At 40.9% G+C, this 18705-nt stretch overlaps 1 protein-coding gene across 7 annotated transcripts in view; it reads left to right on the forward strand.

The window, feature by feature from the left end:
- ATF7IP (activating transcription factor 7 interacting protein) overlaps positions 1 to 18705 on the forward strand; it is a 79619-nt gene that overhangs the window by 35183 nt on the left and 25731 nt on the right. For all 7 annotated transcript variants that reach the window (XR_009558275.1, XM_060279748.1, XM_060279744.1 and 4 more), the window contains exon 2: positions 7480 to 8570. Coding sequence is in view for 6 of the 7 variants with exons in the window: in XM_060279743.1 (XP_060135726.1) it covers positions 7480 to 8570 (1091 nt within the window). In the remaining variant the exon portion in view is untranslated. The remainder of the gene's footprint in view (positions 1 to 7479; positions 8571 to 18705) is intronic.

The following is an 18705-nucleotide window of genomic DNA, read 5'->3' on the forward strand; positions in this document are numbered from 1 at the left end:
GGTTGGAGGAGGCGGGGGGGGGGAGAGTGCGCGCGTCCTTCCTGTCGGCGGCTGGGGGAGAGGAAGGAAGGAGGAGAAAGCGCCGCTTTCTCCTCCTCCGTTCCTGTCCCCCTGCCGCCGACAGCAAGGACGGGTCCCAGGGTTCGGAGAAGCGCTGCGCAAGCGCTTCTCCGAACCCTGGGATGTCTGCTTCCTGTCGGCGGCTGCGGGAGAGGAACGGAGAAGGAGAAAGCAGCGCTTTCTCCTCCTCCGTTCCTGTCCCCCTGCCGCCGACAGCAATGACAGGTCCCAGGGTTCGGAGAAGCGCTGCGCAAGCGCTTCTCCGAACCCTGGGATGTCTGCTTCCTGTCGGCGGCTGCGGGAGAGGAACGGAGAAGGAGAAAGCAGCGCTTTCTCCTCCTCCGTTCCTGCCCCCCTGCCGCCGACAGCAAGGACGGGTCCCAGGGTTCGGAGAAGCGCTGCGCAAGCGCTTCTCCGAACCCTGGAATGTCTGCTTCCTGTCGGCGGCTGCGGGAGAGGAACGGAGAAGGAGAAAGCAGCGCTTTCTCCTCCTCCGTTCCTGTCCCCCTGCCGCCGACAGCAAGGACGGGTCCCAGGGTTCGGAGAAGCGCTGCGCAAGCGCTTCTCCGAACCCTGGGATATCTGCTTCCTGTCGGCGGCTGCGGGAGAGGAACGGAGAAGGAAAAAGCAGCGCTTTCTCCTCCTCCGTTCCTGTCCCCCTGCCGCCGACAGCAAGGACAGGTCCCAGGGTTCGGAGAAGCGCTGCGCAAGCGCTTCTCCGAACCCCAGGATTCTAGCGCCCGTTATTGAACGGGCTGAAAACCACTAGTGATGAATATTGTGTAAAGGAGAAAATAGTTTTCTGTGTACAATAGCTTAAACAGCCCAATCTCAATTAAATGCTTAGGAGGTAAAAATAAGATACATAAGCGCTAACTTGCAATTAGACATAATTCCTCTTTGTTGGCGACACGCATGCTTTTCTTTTTCAAAGAGATATACTTCATTTTTATTTAATGTAGTAGAGAACATTGGTGGAATGTAAATTGATATTTGTTTATTTTTTATAAATTTATACATAATTCTAAAAGCTCAAATCAAGCTTATTTAAATATATTTTGCAATTTTTGATGAAAAGCTAATCACAGAATGTGATGAAATTAAATATGAAAATTAATCTAGAACACTGATTCTTCTATAAGACACTCAACACGCTCCCAGATCTTCTTTGTGTGGTATGCGTAAAGTTGAATTTTAATAGGCAATTTGGAAATGTTCCAGCCAGATTCTAGAAAAGGAACATTTTGTTCTGTACTCTGTTTTTGCAAGGCTGGAATCTACGACCCTTTATCTAGAACTAGATACACAGGCCAATGACTGTCCTTAATTTCTTTGCAGACATTACTACATGCAAGTCAGTTTTGCTTGTCTAGATTATATGGAGTAATAAATTGCAAGGTTACCATGAATGCTACATGATTATAAAATTTTATTCTTGTAGAGATTCTGTTAGTGCTTTGGAAAAACTCTCTGCTTTTGTGAATGCAGTGGCAGTGCTGTTCTAGAGTACTTATATTATGTAGAGAACCACTGTATGCAGTCATTTTGTATTCTAGTTTATGTTGCTGCCTTTTGAGAATCCTTTTACAGTCCCTCATCTGCCCCCCCCCTTTCCAGGCAAAACTCAAAATAATAGCAGCTGATTGGCTAACCTTTTCAGCTACTCGAGCTGCTCACATGACTTTACGATTATGGGCTAATCCATAGCAGCTATGCTAATACTTTCTTTGTTGTCATGCAGCAGTGATCTCACTTAAGGGGAAAACATGGGGGAGGGGAAGGAAAACTACCTTATTGGTAGAGCAAGGATCTTTTTGGGTATCATTGTAAGATCCAGTGGTACACTCCTTTTACCATATAAGCACTTGCAGCTACAACACGGGCTAGCTTATTACTAAGGGAGGGGGGAGAAATGACTTGAGGAATCTTTTGTGGTCGCGGTGATTTTATACAAAAGGATAAAATGTTGTAACATATTAATGTGACTTCTTATGGAAGGAGAATGTGTGGTGTTTAGGTTGTTGTTGTTTAGTCGTTTAGTCGTGTCTGACTCTTCGTGACCCCATTCACTACTATTTATGCATTTGTATACTTTTCTAAATTGAGCATTAGGTGCTATACTGTAAAACATCATTTTCTTGAAGGAAAGTGTTGAATTCTACTGTGATATTTCTTCATTTGGCACACAACCAATAAGGGCACATCCATAAGAGGTGTGTTTAGACACATTGAATCAAACCAAACAGTACTGGAACATAAACTTGATTGAAATACAGTACCAGCCGTCTCCGGGGCAGTTTGAGAATCCTTCCTTACACTAGAAGAGATCAAAACTCTCACAATGCAGTATCTTTTTAGATACTACTGCCTTATGTACATGCAGAAATTAGCTTCACTTTCTTATAAACTTGGTCATGTGCATCATAACACCATTTTGAAGAGGATTAAAGTATGAAAGTTTTTTATTCACTGAATAAGATGAGTGTGATCTCCCAGAATCAAATGAATATACACCTATTTTCAGGTAAGAAAATAATTTATAATTCCTCTGTTCTTCCTAGAACCAGAAAACATATGAAAGAGAACCGCTGATTGGCTTGCACGAATATGGCCAAATTATCTCAAGTGCTCTGTGTGATCTAAATCCCCAACAGCTTTGTGTGTTCTATTAAGTGGCTACAGTGTGCACCCTTGTGGATGTGGATTGAAATTGTACTGTAAAACCTGTCTTTACTGCATATGATATATAGGTTGCTTAGCAAAACATCTTTCATTTGTTGTCTTGTTACTTAAATGTTGCACAATGGACAGAGTTGTATGCCTTCAACAAAATTCTGGATCCTTGGCAAGATAGAGAAATTTCTACATAAATAAGTGAATGACAAAATAAAGATAAAATTACAATTATTTTGTTTTGTTTTTTAAAACTTTTTTTGATGAATATGATACTTACAAACACAAAGCAAACTTATTGTACATACATACACCTCTCAACAAGGTTACAAAAAAGAAAAGAAAAAAACAAGCTAAACATGCAAACATAAATCTTGACTTTCCTCCACCTATGTGTGGCTTCCTTTATTTCTTTTCTTTTTGCTGTGTTATCAATATTATTTTTGACTATCTCATCTTTTACCCATTTCTTCTTAATTTTTTACTCTCTAAATTTCATTCATTGCATATTGATATATTAATACCAGAACAATGTTTTTTGATGTATTCTTTCACGCAAGTCCACTCCTCCATCAGTATTTGGTCTGATTGGCCTCTTACCACTGCTGTAAGTCTTGGTGATTCTACGTATTCACAAAATCTTATTTGCCATTCTCTTATTGAGGGACTTTTTTCTCCCTTCCATTTTTTTGCTATAATCATTCTGGCCGCAGCGGTTGCATATAAGAAAACTTTTTCCCTAGCGGCAGGAATGCCTGTCGATATAATTCCCAAGAGGAACGCCTCGGGTTTTTTATTGCATGATATTTTAAGCATTTTTTAAAGTTCCTCTTGAATGTCACCCCAAAATTGGTTGATATACATACACTCCCACCACATATGAAACATTGTTCCTATCTCTGTTTTGTATCTCCAGCACAAATTAGATTTTGATATACGTATACTGATATATACATATTCTCACCAAATGTCACCGGAACAGTATATGTGTGTGTGTGTGTGTGTGTGTGTGTGTGTGTGTGTGTGCATCGAACTTTTGAATTATTCTACCGCAACTGGTGAAGAAGATTTAAAGACTTTGGTTGCAATTTCTGATCATTTGTATTAGTTTATAAATAGTGTTTAGTGCCATTGTTATTGGCCATCATGTTGTGTTATTTTGTTCAGTTTGTGCTCTATGTTCACCTGCAGGCAGCAGGCACCATTACATTAGTTTCAACATTTTAGGTGCAATTCCATTCCCTTTCTTTAGGTGGCATTAAGTGTTAGGCTGAATATCCCAAGTGTTCCTTCTTACTAATTTCCTTTTGACGCTGGTTTTCCCTGTTACACCATTTCCTGTTTCTGTCCCCTTTTGTCCTGTGGTATGACTCAGTTCTTTGACTCCACCATTTTTCACAGCCTCACCTTTTCTTATTCTGGCTTTGCTCCTTTGCTCAATTTCTTCCTCCCTCTTTGCCTTCTCTTTCCTCTCTCTTCCCCACTTTTTCCGTTCCACCCGAGTTCACCTTTCTTTACCTGGTAATGGCGCTCCCCCTCACTTGTCTCTTTTCTTCTTTGCCCATCTTTCCCTCCATTGTCTTTAAGCCTTTCCATTATGCCGCCTCTGCCTCCTCTCCCGTCCTCCACGCTCCAGTTCCTGCTCGCCTGCCGTTGGTACCGGTATGTTCCTTTGTTTTTTAATACTCAATATGCACTTTCTCACTCTTGGGTCCTTTTATAGAACTTTCTGGTCACAGCTTTACTCGCCAAACACTGTGGACCTCCTTCAGCCTTATTTTGTCACTCTGTCTTTGTTATTTTCCCATAAGAATTCTGCTCTCCCTTTTTATTCTTGTTATTTCATCTTCAGAAATACAGGAGTATGTTTGTATCCACCATCTGCTGTATGGAGTAACCTGGTGCTTTTCTTCTTGGGGTCTCGGCGTATTTCACGGTCAGGCTTGCATCCTTATTGTGCTGAGATTCATCTGACTTCCTCCACTTAAACTGTGCTGGAATGACAGAGGATCCCTTTCTGCACTCTTTGGTGCCCTTTTCGGTCTGAGACCTCCTCTCAGAGCTTTCTAGGGGTTCACGTCGCCCTTGCTCCCCCTTATTTTGCCCATTCACCGTGACTGGGAATGCTTCACCGAGGCAGAGAGAATTCCCTGACCCGCCACTTGAGAGCACCATACCGAAAGAACACACAATTATTTTGTTAAGTGTTTTAGCTTCTATGATTATCAGTTACTGGTCACATAATATGGCTGTCATGATATGGCTTAAATATTTATGTGTGTCAGTCAAAATATCTTAATGATAAATATCTTAATAATAAATGCAAATTTAAATAGGTCTAAAGCAGGCAGGCAGAACTTCGATAATATTCTTCAGGAAACCTTTTAACTGTTGAATTTGTTAACTCATCCTGCACAATGAAAATCAGCTTATATACATTCATCCTGTTTGGAAAGTTATGTATGTATAACAGTTTTTGTTACATAAATAACAAGTTGGCAAGTTGTGGTGGGAGAATGCAATATCAGTTTACAGTACTTGTTTCAATGTTTGTTTGGGGCCATTTGGCAAATGTGAGTTTCTTTTTTTAAAAAAATTGTGGCAGAATTACAAGATGAGCAATTTGGTGCACATGCAACTAAATGGTTTTAGGAGTTTTGTGAAGACAAAAGACAAAACCATTTTTAAAAAAACATCCCCTCTCAAGGTCTGTTTTGCACATCACATTGACCACAGTTTAAATAAATGTTAGAGTAAAAAACATATTAGTGTTCCGGGTGAACTCAGTTCAGTACCATAATTATGCATTGCTAGTTTGTGTGTGGAAAATAAACCATGGTTTGTTGCTGTTTTACTGACTTTAATTATGGTCCAGTCTTGCATGTGAGCTTTGGCACCTCCTTAACTGATTTAAGTGTGGTTTGTTTCATTGACATGTCCAAATCACCCACTAAGCAATGTAGATTCTAGGGAACAGTTTCTGGAAAATGTAACTGCTCTCAGCAACTCTTATTTTACATTTCCAGAGGATGACATCACTGGCTGATATAATAATTTTCTTTTTCTGAATCCAACTCTGTTCCATTCCTGCTTTGATTTGCTGCTGTGGCTTGAGAGGAAATTGAAAACTTAAATAGAACTTCTTTGAACTATAGCTTTGGAGATGTTTTGACTGGTGGGTGATTGATTGGCTTTGGTTGGCAAATTAATATGCTGTCTTAAAAACAAATGACTTTCTCCAAGTAGCACAGCTCAGAATAGCCATAATTCTTGATAGTGACACACACAAATAAAATGCAGAAACCCAAGAACAGGTGTCAAATATGAACCATTACAGTAACTATAACAAACTGGTAAAACTACTTAAGTGTGTATTAAGCAGTCTTTCAACCCTGCTGACAGCAGAGAAATCTGGTAACTCAAACGTAGGTGATTCTAACTAAACATAATGAATTCATGGTAACAACTGATGGTTGGTTGAGAGAAGAAAAATTAGAAGTGTGATTGCAGAGAAAAGGAATAGAAGAAGCTACAAAGGAGCATGGGCACTTCTTTCTTGGAGGAGCAGGTGGGGAAAGCAACTATTTGATGACAGTTGCAGAAAATAAGTTTCACATACCCTTGCTCTCACAGACAATCCGTGGAGGAGAAATGGTGATGTGGTGTATCAGCTGTTAAGCACCACAAAGGGTTCAGGGAAGTTGGGTGGAGAGATAGCTAAAGGCAGGAAGTGGGTGGGATGGAAGGAGAGCAGAGTATGACAAGGCAAACCATAGTTTCTTCGACCGTCTGTGGCTTGGCTGTAACATGGTTTGTTCTGTAAAGCACAATTTATAGTTTTATGTGATGTGTGAACCAAGCTTACGTAAACTCCGAAGTTCCTACACTTGTCTGACTACTTCAGGAGTTATGTTATGCAAAAGAGCAAATTGGGGGGGGGGAGTCATGTTAATTATATATTTTTCATACTGAAGCTCACAATAATTAACCATATTTGTGAACTGACCTTTGTGGGTTATTTTTTAAGTCAAGATGGTAAATAAAACACCAAGGAAAGGGCACATTTCAAATCATAATGTTTAATCCAGTTCCCAGTTTTTGCTTAAAACATATTTCCTGGGAAAAGATGCATTTTGCTGTGACAAATTATTCTGTTACAATTTTAATTTTTTTAAAATGGTATTAAATTTATTATTACATTTATTACCTTGGGAGCATATTTCAAAGCTTTTTGTCATGCAGCCCTCATGCATTTTGTATATTTGCTTTAGAAGAACAGTTGGGAAATTAAAGATTTCTGTTTGATTCTTTCCTATACGAAGGACAGCACGATCACATACTTGAAGGTTTAAAGTGCTTAGAACTTTCCAGAATCAACAGCTGGTAGTTAATGGGCAAAATAGTGTTTGCTCATGATAAGGAAACCAAAGACCCATACTAAATATTCATAATTTACACAATATATGATCATCTGTGTCACAACATCCACAAAGGATGTTGATGTGACGGGAACATGTGTAAAATGCTTGTTCCTTTTACAATGAGAAGTGTAGTGTTTGTAATGTTTTGTTTTTATTATAAGTGCAGGAATATACAGACTTTTCCCCCACAATAACAATAAATGTATACCAGTGCTCTTGATGTACCAACCACACCAAAGCCAGAAAAATGGAACAAGGTGATCTTTGTAAAGTGTGTGTGTGTTGCATTAACATTCATTTTTCTTTAAAATGTATACCTTTACAGAATCAAGATGGAAAACAATGAAGAACGTCAAAGAAAGGTTTTTAAGGCCCGCAAAACCATGAGAGCAAGTGACAGACAACAGCTTGATAGTGTCTATAAGGTAAAGGAGGAACTTCTGAAAACCACAGATGTCAAGTTGTTAAATGGGAAACATGAAAATGGGGATTCAGATCTTAATTCCCCGTTACTCATTTCTGAATGTACTGAGGGCAAAGAAGTGAATGGCATAGAAGATTTATGCCTTGACTCTGAAGGACAAAAAATGGACTCTGAAGAACTTACTGATGCCAAAAGTCCAGATGTGAAAGAGAATCAGGTTAGTGACCTGACTCCTAAACTTGAAACCCTGACCCCTGAGAACATTGTTTCTGAGCAAGAACATGAGGGTGCTAGCACTATTTCAGGCTGTGATCCTGAAAATCAGGTGCTTGACTGTAATATTGATAATGACTTGCAGGACGAAGTCAAAGTCATTGATGATTTGGACCACAAAGATAATTGTATAAAAGACGTTTTGGACCAGAAAGCCACACCAAGCGAGCCTGAAGAGGAAAGCAAAGTAAGCTGTGATATTAATGACAGCTCAGTAGAACCAGTAAAAACAAATGAGTTAGCTCTTGCTCCTGATACACCTATGGAAGAAGAAAAGAGTACCAAGGAAACTCTTGTAAAAGAGAACATTGATGAGGAAGCAATATCTAGTAGTATTGATACAGATGTAAATCCAAAGGAGGAAGCTACTCAATCTGCAGAACCTCTAGAGACCAGCACTCAAAAAGCTGTAGAAGATGAACCAGCAGAAAACATTTTGGGAAATGCAGCTACAATGGAAACAGAGGAAATTATTCCAATTTTAGAAAAGCTGGCTCCAGCAGGTGAATTAAGTTGTTTCCCCAAATCTACTATGCTTCCAGTAGAAAATCCTAACTTTGATGCAGAAGATAAAGCAGAAAACCCATTAAATTCATTAGCCAAACATGAAAGCAGCGAAAGTTTGCCCAAAGAAGCTTTCTTGGTACTTTCAGATGAAGAGGAACTCTGTTCTGTTAAAGAAGCTGAAGTGATAACGCCAAATGATTCAACCCCTTCAGGTGAGTGGTATTTTCCTTTCTTTAAGAAATAAGTCTTTTCAAGACTGTTCTGAATTATCTGCCCGTGTTCTTGGAAATTTGCTTGGTTGGTGTTTTTTTTAAGGGAATGTGCTCTTCAGCAGTAAAATACTGACCACACGCTTGTAACATTAATTTATTAGAGCAACATACTCTAATGTTCAGTAGATGCTAATAATATAAAAAGCATGTTAACTGAAACAAAGAAATGAACAAGTTAATGTTAAATTTAGTATGAATTTTATCTATTGCTTTTATGCTAGACTATTAAAGGATGGTTTAAATATTGTTTTTAAAGTTAAAATTAATTTAAAGTACAAGCACAGAATTGGAAGATAGAAAGCCAGCTCAAGACTACAGAGCTGTGCTTCTTTCAAAAGTTCTACAGAGCAAACTGCTAGTTTACCTAGAACAAGTCCTGTCTGAAGGCTGTCCTAAACATGTATGACATATGCTACTGGTTACTACTTGTGGTTTCTAGTTACAACACATGGATAATAGAAGCTTGATTTTGTCGCTGTTGACAAGTTCTTGGCTTTATGGAATATTCGAATGCAGTCGGACTGGGTTTTATTAGTTCTAGTTTCACCTTCCCTACTCAATGTTTACTTAGCTATTTTGTTCCATTTGTGAATCACTTCCTAGAAATCTTCTCAAAGCATTTTAACAATGAAGCCATCAACATTAAAACATATATAAAACAATTTCATATGTAAGAGCAATTTCAAAACCAATATAGATGTAGATGAGATAGAAATCTCATTCCCCATTCTGCCAGCTGCAATACTTCAGTGACTATTTCGAGATCAAGGTTTATTGTGGAATTTGGTGCTGTTGATTCACTCAAGATTTTCACATTGTCCACATAATATCATCATGAAAAGTCAACCTGTATTTTTTAACATTTAAAATTGGAATTTACTCTTCCTGCAGAAATTCCATTAAGTAAAAACAAGCCGTGACCATATGAGCACAACCTAGTTATTTTGTTACCAGCAGTCTAAACAATAGGGACATGCCTATTTCACTAACTACTGAATGCTGAAAACATGTCTGAATTTCCACTAACCAGTTCTGGGGATCTATACGATTGTAAAACATGTAAGGTTTTAACTAGCAGGTGGCGGGCTAGAAATGTTTTTGAAAATGCCTGCACACAGGTACAGAACTACACATGCACCCATAACAGGAAAAGGCAGCAGAGGCCAGGGAAGTAGTGCTTGAGGAGAGAGGCCAGAAAACAGCGTAAATATTTCATCAAGGACTGTCCATCGGTGCAAGTGAGAATAGTGGAATACCTATGAAAAAGTCTGAAACTTGAAGTGTGGGGGCAGTTACATTCCAGTGGTGCTCAGGGAAAAAACTAAATCCAAACAATCCGTTTCTGATACAAAGTCCCTGTCTAGAAGCATGCTATATCTGCTATTTCCTTTCCCTTTTGAAGAAAGGGGATTCAGTGCAAAGTTGTATTTTATAGACTATCACCACCATCTTGATAAATTTTGAAGCCATAATACAGGTGTTGTAGATCGTTCAAAAGTTGTATAGCTATGATCTATACAATCTGCTGATACCCATCATCATCAAGGGTGCTTTTTAAAGATTAATGTCATATGCCTCTCCCAAAGAAAGGCACTGATATTTTCCTTAACCCTTGGAACTATGTCTCATGACTGGATGCAACTAGCCAATGGAAAGAATAAAAACAAACTAATACAAACAACTGTGATGAGCAGGTGCCCTGATGTCATGGCAGCTAGTTTGAACAAAATCCTTAACAGTTTTATACATAAATCAGCTATCTCTTTTTGAGCTCCATTAGTTGGAAGGCACTTGGAGCAGCTAACAATTTAACATGTAAGAAAAATCACATACAAAAAACAACAACGAGTAGCCACAGTAAGTAAGTCTTAGACGAAATCAGCAAGTTCTAAAACACCTTGTCCAGGAAAAGGTTCTCCCTCTCATTGCCAAAAAGTCAAGAAACACTGCCCTGGAAGTGCATTCCAAAATTGGGGCCTTTTCAGTACATCACCCCAGTTTTGGTCATGATCCTTTTCACATTCAGTGGTGGAGGAACCGTTAAGTGCCTTTGAGGAATATCTCAGCAGTGAACCAGTGACATATCTGGACATACTTTCTGGGTTAGTGTACTTCTACAACCTGTCTTACCATATTTAGAAAAAAATCAGATGAATGACACTTTGGATGCAGTGGGTGCAGGTAAGAACATCTCCACGTCCATCATCACTATACCATTAGTCAAATGTATTCCATATATGTTTGGTTGGATTCAGCTGAGGGTTGCACCTTTTGTCTTCAATCTGTCATGATTGCTTTATTCTCTGCAATCGCCCAATAAACCAGAGGGTTGCCCAACTGCAGGTATAACAAGGACCTATTTGCATTTTCCTTTAAAATATTGGATTACAAATCCATAATTCTGGACAAGGTCAGCTCTGTGAGTTTCTGAGGGCAGATCATTTTGACTATTGGGAGTGGCAGTTCTGGTTAATGTCCTGGCATTCTAACCCTGTATCAGAAAATAATCTGTCCATGATAAATGTATCATTGTTACAACTGATCATATTTTTGGCTTGTACAAACAAATTAATAGCCTATGTCAACAGTATATTAGGAAAGTTCTATGGCAACTATCAAATACTAAGCTAAATGCTTCAGTGTGTTGCTGTGGATGTAGATGTTTCTCAGAACTACTGCTTTGGAAAAGACCTTTACACAAGCTGCACACTTGTTTGTATACATCTAGAGTTTGCTAGACATCAAAATAGGCAGTATGCTAACAGATTTTCCAGGCCTTCCTTAGCACCTAGTGTGAAGTGCATGAAGTCACAGTTGGTTATACTTCATAGGCTGAATAATGGCTGAAAGGATAAAATTCCTATAGACTACACCTGTACTCTTTTAGTTTCTACTAGAACTGATTGGTCTAAAATTGCCCCACCTTGCACTATCTAAGCAGGTTTGTAGTGCTTCCATAAATAATTTAGATTTATGTACTTGCTGATACTACAAATATGGTAGCCAGCTCCTTACCTGAGCCCAATAATATACTGTCTTCCTCCATTTCCTAATTGGGTTGATGTAACTTCCCATTCACAGTTACTTGCCAGGACCTATTATGGGCACTCATTCAAATTACACATTTTCCCCTTCTCTCAAAAGTAGCCATTAGCATTCAAATAACCTTGCAGTCAACACTGTAGGCCAGCGTTTCTCAACCGCTGTTCCATGGCACACTAGTGTGCCGCGAGACGCTGGCTGGTGTGCCGTGACGTGCGGCGACGAGAAGGGCGTTTTGCATTGTCACGTGCCTGGCGGCCGCCAATAACCATCGCTGACCCGCCGGAAAGGAAGCCAATGCAAATCGCCCTTCTCGCCGCCGCACGTCGCGGCAAAATTTAGACAAACTAAACTAAAATTTAGACAAACAAAGAAGCTGGCTGGATGAGCTCAACCTGAAACTTGCTGAGCAAAGGATTGTGCTGGCAGAGAAATCAGCGGCTTGTGAAGCCTTATTACAGGAGATTGCAACCAACACAGCAATTGGCAAGTGTTTCTTACAGTCATAAGTATATAGTCAATATAGGGCAGCACAGAGTTAAATTTTTTAACTTTTTAAATGGTGGTGTGCCTCGTGATTTTTTTCATGGAACAAGTGTGCCTTGGCCCCAAAAAGGTTGAGAAACACTGCTGTAGGCATTGCCAAACTTGTCCTCCAGCTATTTTCCCATCATCCTTGACCACTGATCGTGTTAGCTAGGGATGATGGGAGTTGTAATCCCAAAACAGTTGGAGGGCCAAGTTTGGCCATGCCTGCAGAATACTCTAAAACAGGCGTCGGCAGCGTTTTCTGGCCATGGGCTGGAGGATTCAAACTGACTATCGTCTGTGGGCGGGACATGCACAGAAGCCATTTCCAGCGTCGCGGAGATGGGCAGTGTGGCACTGGAAATGGATTCTGCGCATGCCTGCGGCTGTGCAGAAGCGATTTGCGGCGTCCTGGAGATGGGCAGCGCAGCGCCGGAAATCGCTTCTGCACATGTCAGCGGCTGCACAGACGTGATTTCCAGCAGCTGTGCAGTTGTAAGCGCCATTTTCGGCTCCACTCGGCGAGGCCCCGAGCCATGCTGCGCTGGTTTAGCGCAGCGGGGGGGGGCTCGCCGAGTGAGTGGCTCAGTTCACGGGCAGTCCGTGGGCTGGATAAATGGCCTTCACGGGCCGCACGTTGCTGACCTATGCTCAACATCCACACACTACATAAACAAGGTTCACCACAAAAACCTACTATGTGAATTTGATCATTCATGTAAGATTATACATGAAAGCATGTTGACTTCACTATGTTTTTGTCACATTTCATTGTCATATGTATTAGGATGGATATGGTGCTTGACTACCTTACCAAAAAAGTTCTTATATAAAACTTTTTTTTTACAAAAGTACTAATTTATATTTTTCAAAAACTATGAAAGCATATTTAAGGACTGTTGTGACCTGTATACATTCTGCCTTGTTAAGAGACTTCCATTCCTTCAAGAGGTACTTAGCTGGCATTGAGGGATCCTGAAAGTGATCTAGAACCAGAGTTGTTGACTGCCTTGCTTTTTATTTTAATAAATAAAACTTCTTTAAATAATCAAGTTTAATAACTATAAAATAAATATAATAACTATAAAATATAAAACTTTATTATGATAAGCTTTTCCATAATACAGTAAGATAAACGTCTTTTTGACGTTTGCATCCACAATCTTTTAAGAAACTAAAGGGGGAAAAGAGGGTGGTGGGGCAGGGAAATACATCTTTTGACCAGGGGCAGGGGAGAGAGAGAGACAAACCTTTCCCATGCTGCTTCTTAGCAACTATTAAGGTCGCAGTTTCCTAAGAGACGTCACACATTTTCCTAGGTTCGGACGCATGTGGGGCTCCTTCCTGTACTCCTGACGATGCGTGTGTGCGTTTCCTCCTATAATCCATTTAGCCCCAGGCTAAATTTTGGGAAAGGGAGATTTTGGGAAAGCTGGATTCAGAAGCTCTGCTCTTTGTTCCACGGAGCAGCATAAAATGCAGGAAGGAGATGGGGGCGGGGCCAGGTGCTCCTAGAAAAGCAGCCCACGATCGACTGCAAGCCTCCTGGGGATCTACCCGTCGATCGCGATTGACGTGTTGGCCAGCCCTGATATATTGAATGCAAATTTCAACTGGCAGATGGTGAAATCTCTGAGTCATAAATAATCTTCTCAGAAATAATTAAGAAACAGTCTTTTACAGACCCCATGCCCACCAGGATCTTACAGCTTTTGGGCATGATGTTTATTCCTCCACTCAGAATTCACTTAACCTCATCAGGGTTCCAAGGAGCTGACACCTTCTTGGTGTCCCGACACAGAAAACTTCTTTCAGAACATCAGAGATTAGTCCTCTATTCACTCTCCCCCTCCCCTGAGTGAATTCTATAGCAAAGAATCGTGTTTGGCTATCACCACATAATTTCTCCAGCAGCCTGCTGACAAAATATGTTCAATCTACCATGTTCCTCCCCTGGAAGTTTGCCTCATTTCTTGGCTCTAGATTCAATCTAGTATACAGTCATACCTCGGTTTAAGTACGCTTCGGTTTGAGTACTTTCAGCTTAAGTACTGCACGGACCCGTCTGGAACGGATTAATCCACTTTCCATTACTTTCAATGGGAAAGTTCACTTCAGGTTAAGTACGCTTCAGGTTAAGTACAGACTTCCAGAACCAATTACACTCATACTTCGGGTTAAGTACACTTCAGGTTGAGTACTCCGTGGACCCATCTGGAATGGATTAATCCACTTTCCATTACTCTCATTGGGAAAGTTCACTTCAGGTTAAGTACGCTTCAGTCTAAGTACTCCGCGGACCACCTGGAACGGATTAATCCACTTTCCATTACTTTCAATGGGAAAGTTCGCTTCAGGTTAAGTACGCTTCAGGTTAAGTACAGACTTCCGGAACCAATTGTGTACTTAAACTGAGGTACCACTGTATATCGAACTGGGCTCCTTTGGGAGGAAAAAGTGGAATGGAAATGTAATAAATAGTGTGTATACCACATCTGCAGGAACACAGATGGCTCCCTAGGATCTGATGCTGGAAATGGATACGATCAACATACTGATGATCCCTCAGCCAAAATCTGGATAATGGTGACCTCCCCAGACATTTCATGAAGATGGTTTCATGTAAATGTTTAACAGACGGGAGGATAAAATTGACCTCTGCAGCTATAGCTGGTAGTATCAAAAGCTACTGAAAATTCCTGTACTCTCCATGTCCATTTGCCATTTTTGTTTCAAAACAAGGACAGAAATCGGATTGAAGTGAATCTAGATAATTTTCAGGAAACTCATCACAGTCTCTAGAATTGAGCAGTTTGGCTTCATCTCACTGTTCAAAATCAATGTATTCTGCTGGATTGCACCCTTAGAACTAATAGCAGATAAGAAACCACTCTTTGTTAGTGTGTGGGCAGTCATAATTGGCCCATACACCTTCATGAGATTTGTGTTCATAGCAGAGACAATGTGGTGGGATGGTTGGTGATCTGGACTAGGGCCTGAGAGATTAGGATTCAAATCCTCACTCAGCTGTTAAGTTCTTTGGGTGATCTTGGGCCAAGTCCCTGCCTCTCAGACTTACCTACCTCATACGTTTGTTGCGAGGAAGGGCCATAATTATGCATGCCACCTTGAAGTCCTTTGAGGAAAGATGGAATAGAGATGTAGTGCTAAAATAAGGTAAGCTACTCTGTAACCAGCTAACAATCTGGTCGTGTTACAGGTAGGTAGCCGTGTTGGTCTGAGTCGAAGCAAAATAGAAAAAAAAATTCGTTCAGTAGCACCTTAAAGACCAACTAAGTTTTTAGTTTTACAAGCCATAAGGAACACAATTTCAGATAAAACCACAGCGGACTTTGCTACCAAACTCTGCCACTTTGTCCTTAATCACAACCACTTCAAATTTGGTGATGACCTGTTCCTCCAGATCAGCGGCACAGCCATGGGCACCCGCATGGCCCCACAGTATGCCAACATCTTCATGGCAGATTTAGAACAACGTTTCCTAGACTCCCACCCACTCAAACCTCTCTTGTACCTACGATACATTGACGATATTTTTATTATCTGGACACATGGAACAGACCCTGGAAACCTTCCACCAGACATTCAATGACTTTCACCCCACCATCAACCTAACAATGAACCAATCTATGCAAGAAATACATTTTTTGGACACTACTATAAAAATACAGGATGGACGTATAGACACCACCTTATACAGAAAACCAACTGACCGACAAACATATCTACAAACATATCTACCATCCCAAACATACCAAACAATCCATCGTATACAGCCAGGCCCTACGTTACAACCGCATCTTTTCCAACTCTACAGACAGAGAATCTCACCTAAGAGATCTACAGCAAACCTTTTTAGAACTAAAATATCCACCTGATGAAGTTAAACAACAGATCAACAGAGCCAGACTGATACCTAGAGAGAACCTGCTGCAAGACAGACCCAAAAAAGAAAATAACAGAACACCACTAGTCATCACATACAGCTCCCAAGTTAAAACAGTACAACGCATCATCAGAGATCTACAGCCTCTCCTGGACAATGACAGCTCCCTTTCTCAAGCTCTGGGAGGAAGACCTTTCATTGCCTACAGACAGCCACCCAATCTTAAACAACTCCTCACCCACAATAATACAACCACCAGACTTAACATGGACACTGGTACCAGAGCCTGCAATAAACCCAGATGCCAACTTTGCTGCCACATACACCCGGACAACATCATTACTGGCCCCAACAACATCCAACATACCATCTCAGGACTATTTAATTGCTCATCTTCTAACATTGTGTATGCCATTAAATGCCAACACTGCCCTTCAGCTCTCTATATTGGACAAACAGGCCAAACCCTACGCCAAAGGATAAATGGACATAAATCTGACATCAGGAACCATAAGACGAGAAACCAGTAGGAGAATGCTTCAATCTCCCAGGACATTCTATACAAGATCTCAAAGCAGCTGTTTTATTACAGAGAAATTTCAGGAACAGACTGGAAAGAGAAGTTGTTGAATTGGAACTCATTACCAAGCTTAAAACCATGGAGCCACCTGGGATGAATAAAGACATAGGATTCTTATCTCATTATGCATGATCAAGCTTTCTTTAGCGCCTCAGCCCTTGCTTCCCCCCCCCAGGACTAATTGCAGTCATCAGCAGTCGTTAACAGCCATCTACAGGTTTACCACTCCCATCAGCCCATCACCCATTCCCACCCACCCCCACCCTCTGTATATATATAAGGGTCTGACACTTCTGTTTCAAGTGTATCTGAAGAAGTGTGCATGCACACGAAAGCTCATACCAAAATAAAAACTTAGTTGGTCTTTAAGGTGCTACTGAAGGATTTTTTTTTCTAATCTGGTCGTGATGAGAGATCTTAATACCTCAGCTACACAAGAACATTTGTTCCAAGATCCACACATTATTTATTCAGATGGTTTTTATGCTGCCTATCAATGCAGAATTCATGCGAAAGGCTGGACTGGATTAATCCCAAAATGGAATTAGGATTGCCCGAAAAATATCAACAACCTCAGATATGCTGATGACACAAACTTGATAGCAGAAAGTGAGGAGGAATTAAAGATCCTTTTAATGAGGGTGAAAGGGGAAAGCGCAAAATATGGTCTGATGTTCAACATAAAAAAAAACACTAAGATCATGGCTACTGGTCCCATCACCTCCTGGCAAATAGAAGGGGAAGAAATGGAGGCAGTGAGAGATTTTACTTTCCTGGGTTCCATGATCACTGCAGATGGTCTCTGCAGTCACGAAATTAAAAGACGCCTGCTTCTTGGGAGAAAAGCAATGACAAACCTAGACAGCATCTTAAAAAGCAGAGACATCACTTGCCGACAAAGGTCTGTATAGTTAAAGCTATGGTTTTCCCAGTCGTGATGTATGGAAGTGAGAGCTGGACCATAAAGAAGGCTGATCGCTGAAGAATTGATGTTTTTGAATTATGGTGCTGGAGGAGACTCTTGAGATTCTCATGGACTGTAAGAAGATCAAACCTATCCATTCTTAAGGAAATCAGCCCTGAGAAGCCTGCATGATGGAATAAGAGGTGCTCACTGGAAGGACAGATCGTGAAGCTGAGGCTCCAATACTTTGGCCACCTCATGAGAAGACTCCCTGGAAAAGACCCTGATGTTGGGAAAGATTGAGGGCACAAGGAGAAGGGGACGACAGAGGACGAGATGGTTGGACACTGTTCTCAAAGCTACCAACGAGTCTGACCAAACTGCGGGAAACAGTGGAAGACAGGAGTGCCTGACGTGCTCTGGTCCATGGGGTCACAAAGAGTCTGACACGACTAAACGACTAAACAACAAATCATTGCAAACATTCTCAAGGAGGCTCATAGCAAGAAAAGCCAAACACATCAAAACATTTACTGTTTAAAAGTTAAACAGATGAAACTGGCAGCACTAAGACTCCTATAGTATTTACAGTCAAGCTTCTGAGAAAATCAGAAAGTTGCTACCTGGCATGAGAAAGAGCCTTTTGGGGGGAAAGAATTCCATAAATAAGGTGCCACAACTGAGAATGCCCTCCTCCCAGTAACCATCTGCCTTTAAAAAATCTGCTCTTGCTTCACTGTTGATAGTGGAGGCACCTGAAGGTGGGTCTCTGACTGCTACCTCAGCCTTCCGATGTGCTGATACAGAGGTGGTAGTTCTGAAAATTTGCCTGGAGTCAGGAGATTTTAAAATAAGCAGTAGCACTTTGAATTGCTCTTGTAAACAGTGAAGAGATACTCTCTTTGATTGGTCCCAGTCCAACAGCTAACCTGCATTATGAAATAAGCTATGATAACTTACAATCTCTCTCTGGCTTTTGATGCCATTGGCCCATGATATTATCCTAGAACAGCTCCATAGAATGGAAATTGGGGGCATTGGTTCTGGTCTTCCCTATGGGACCAAATCCAGAAAGCAGCACTCTTTGGCCCTGTAGTGGTCACACTATGGGTGC

Source organism: Zootoca vivipara, chromosome 10 (assembly GCF_963506605.1).
Source record: "Zootoca vivipara chromosome 10, rZooViv1.1, whole genome shotgun sequence".
NCBI lineage: Eukaryota > Metazoa > Chordata > Lepidosauria > Squamata > Lacertidae > Zootoca > Zootoca vivipara.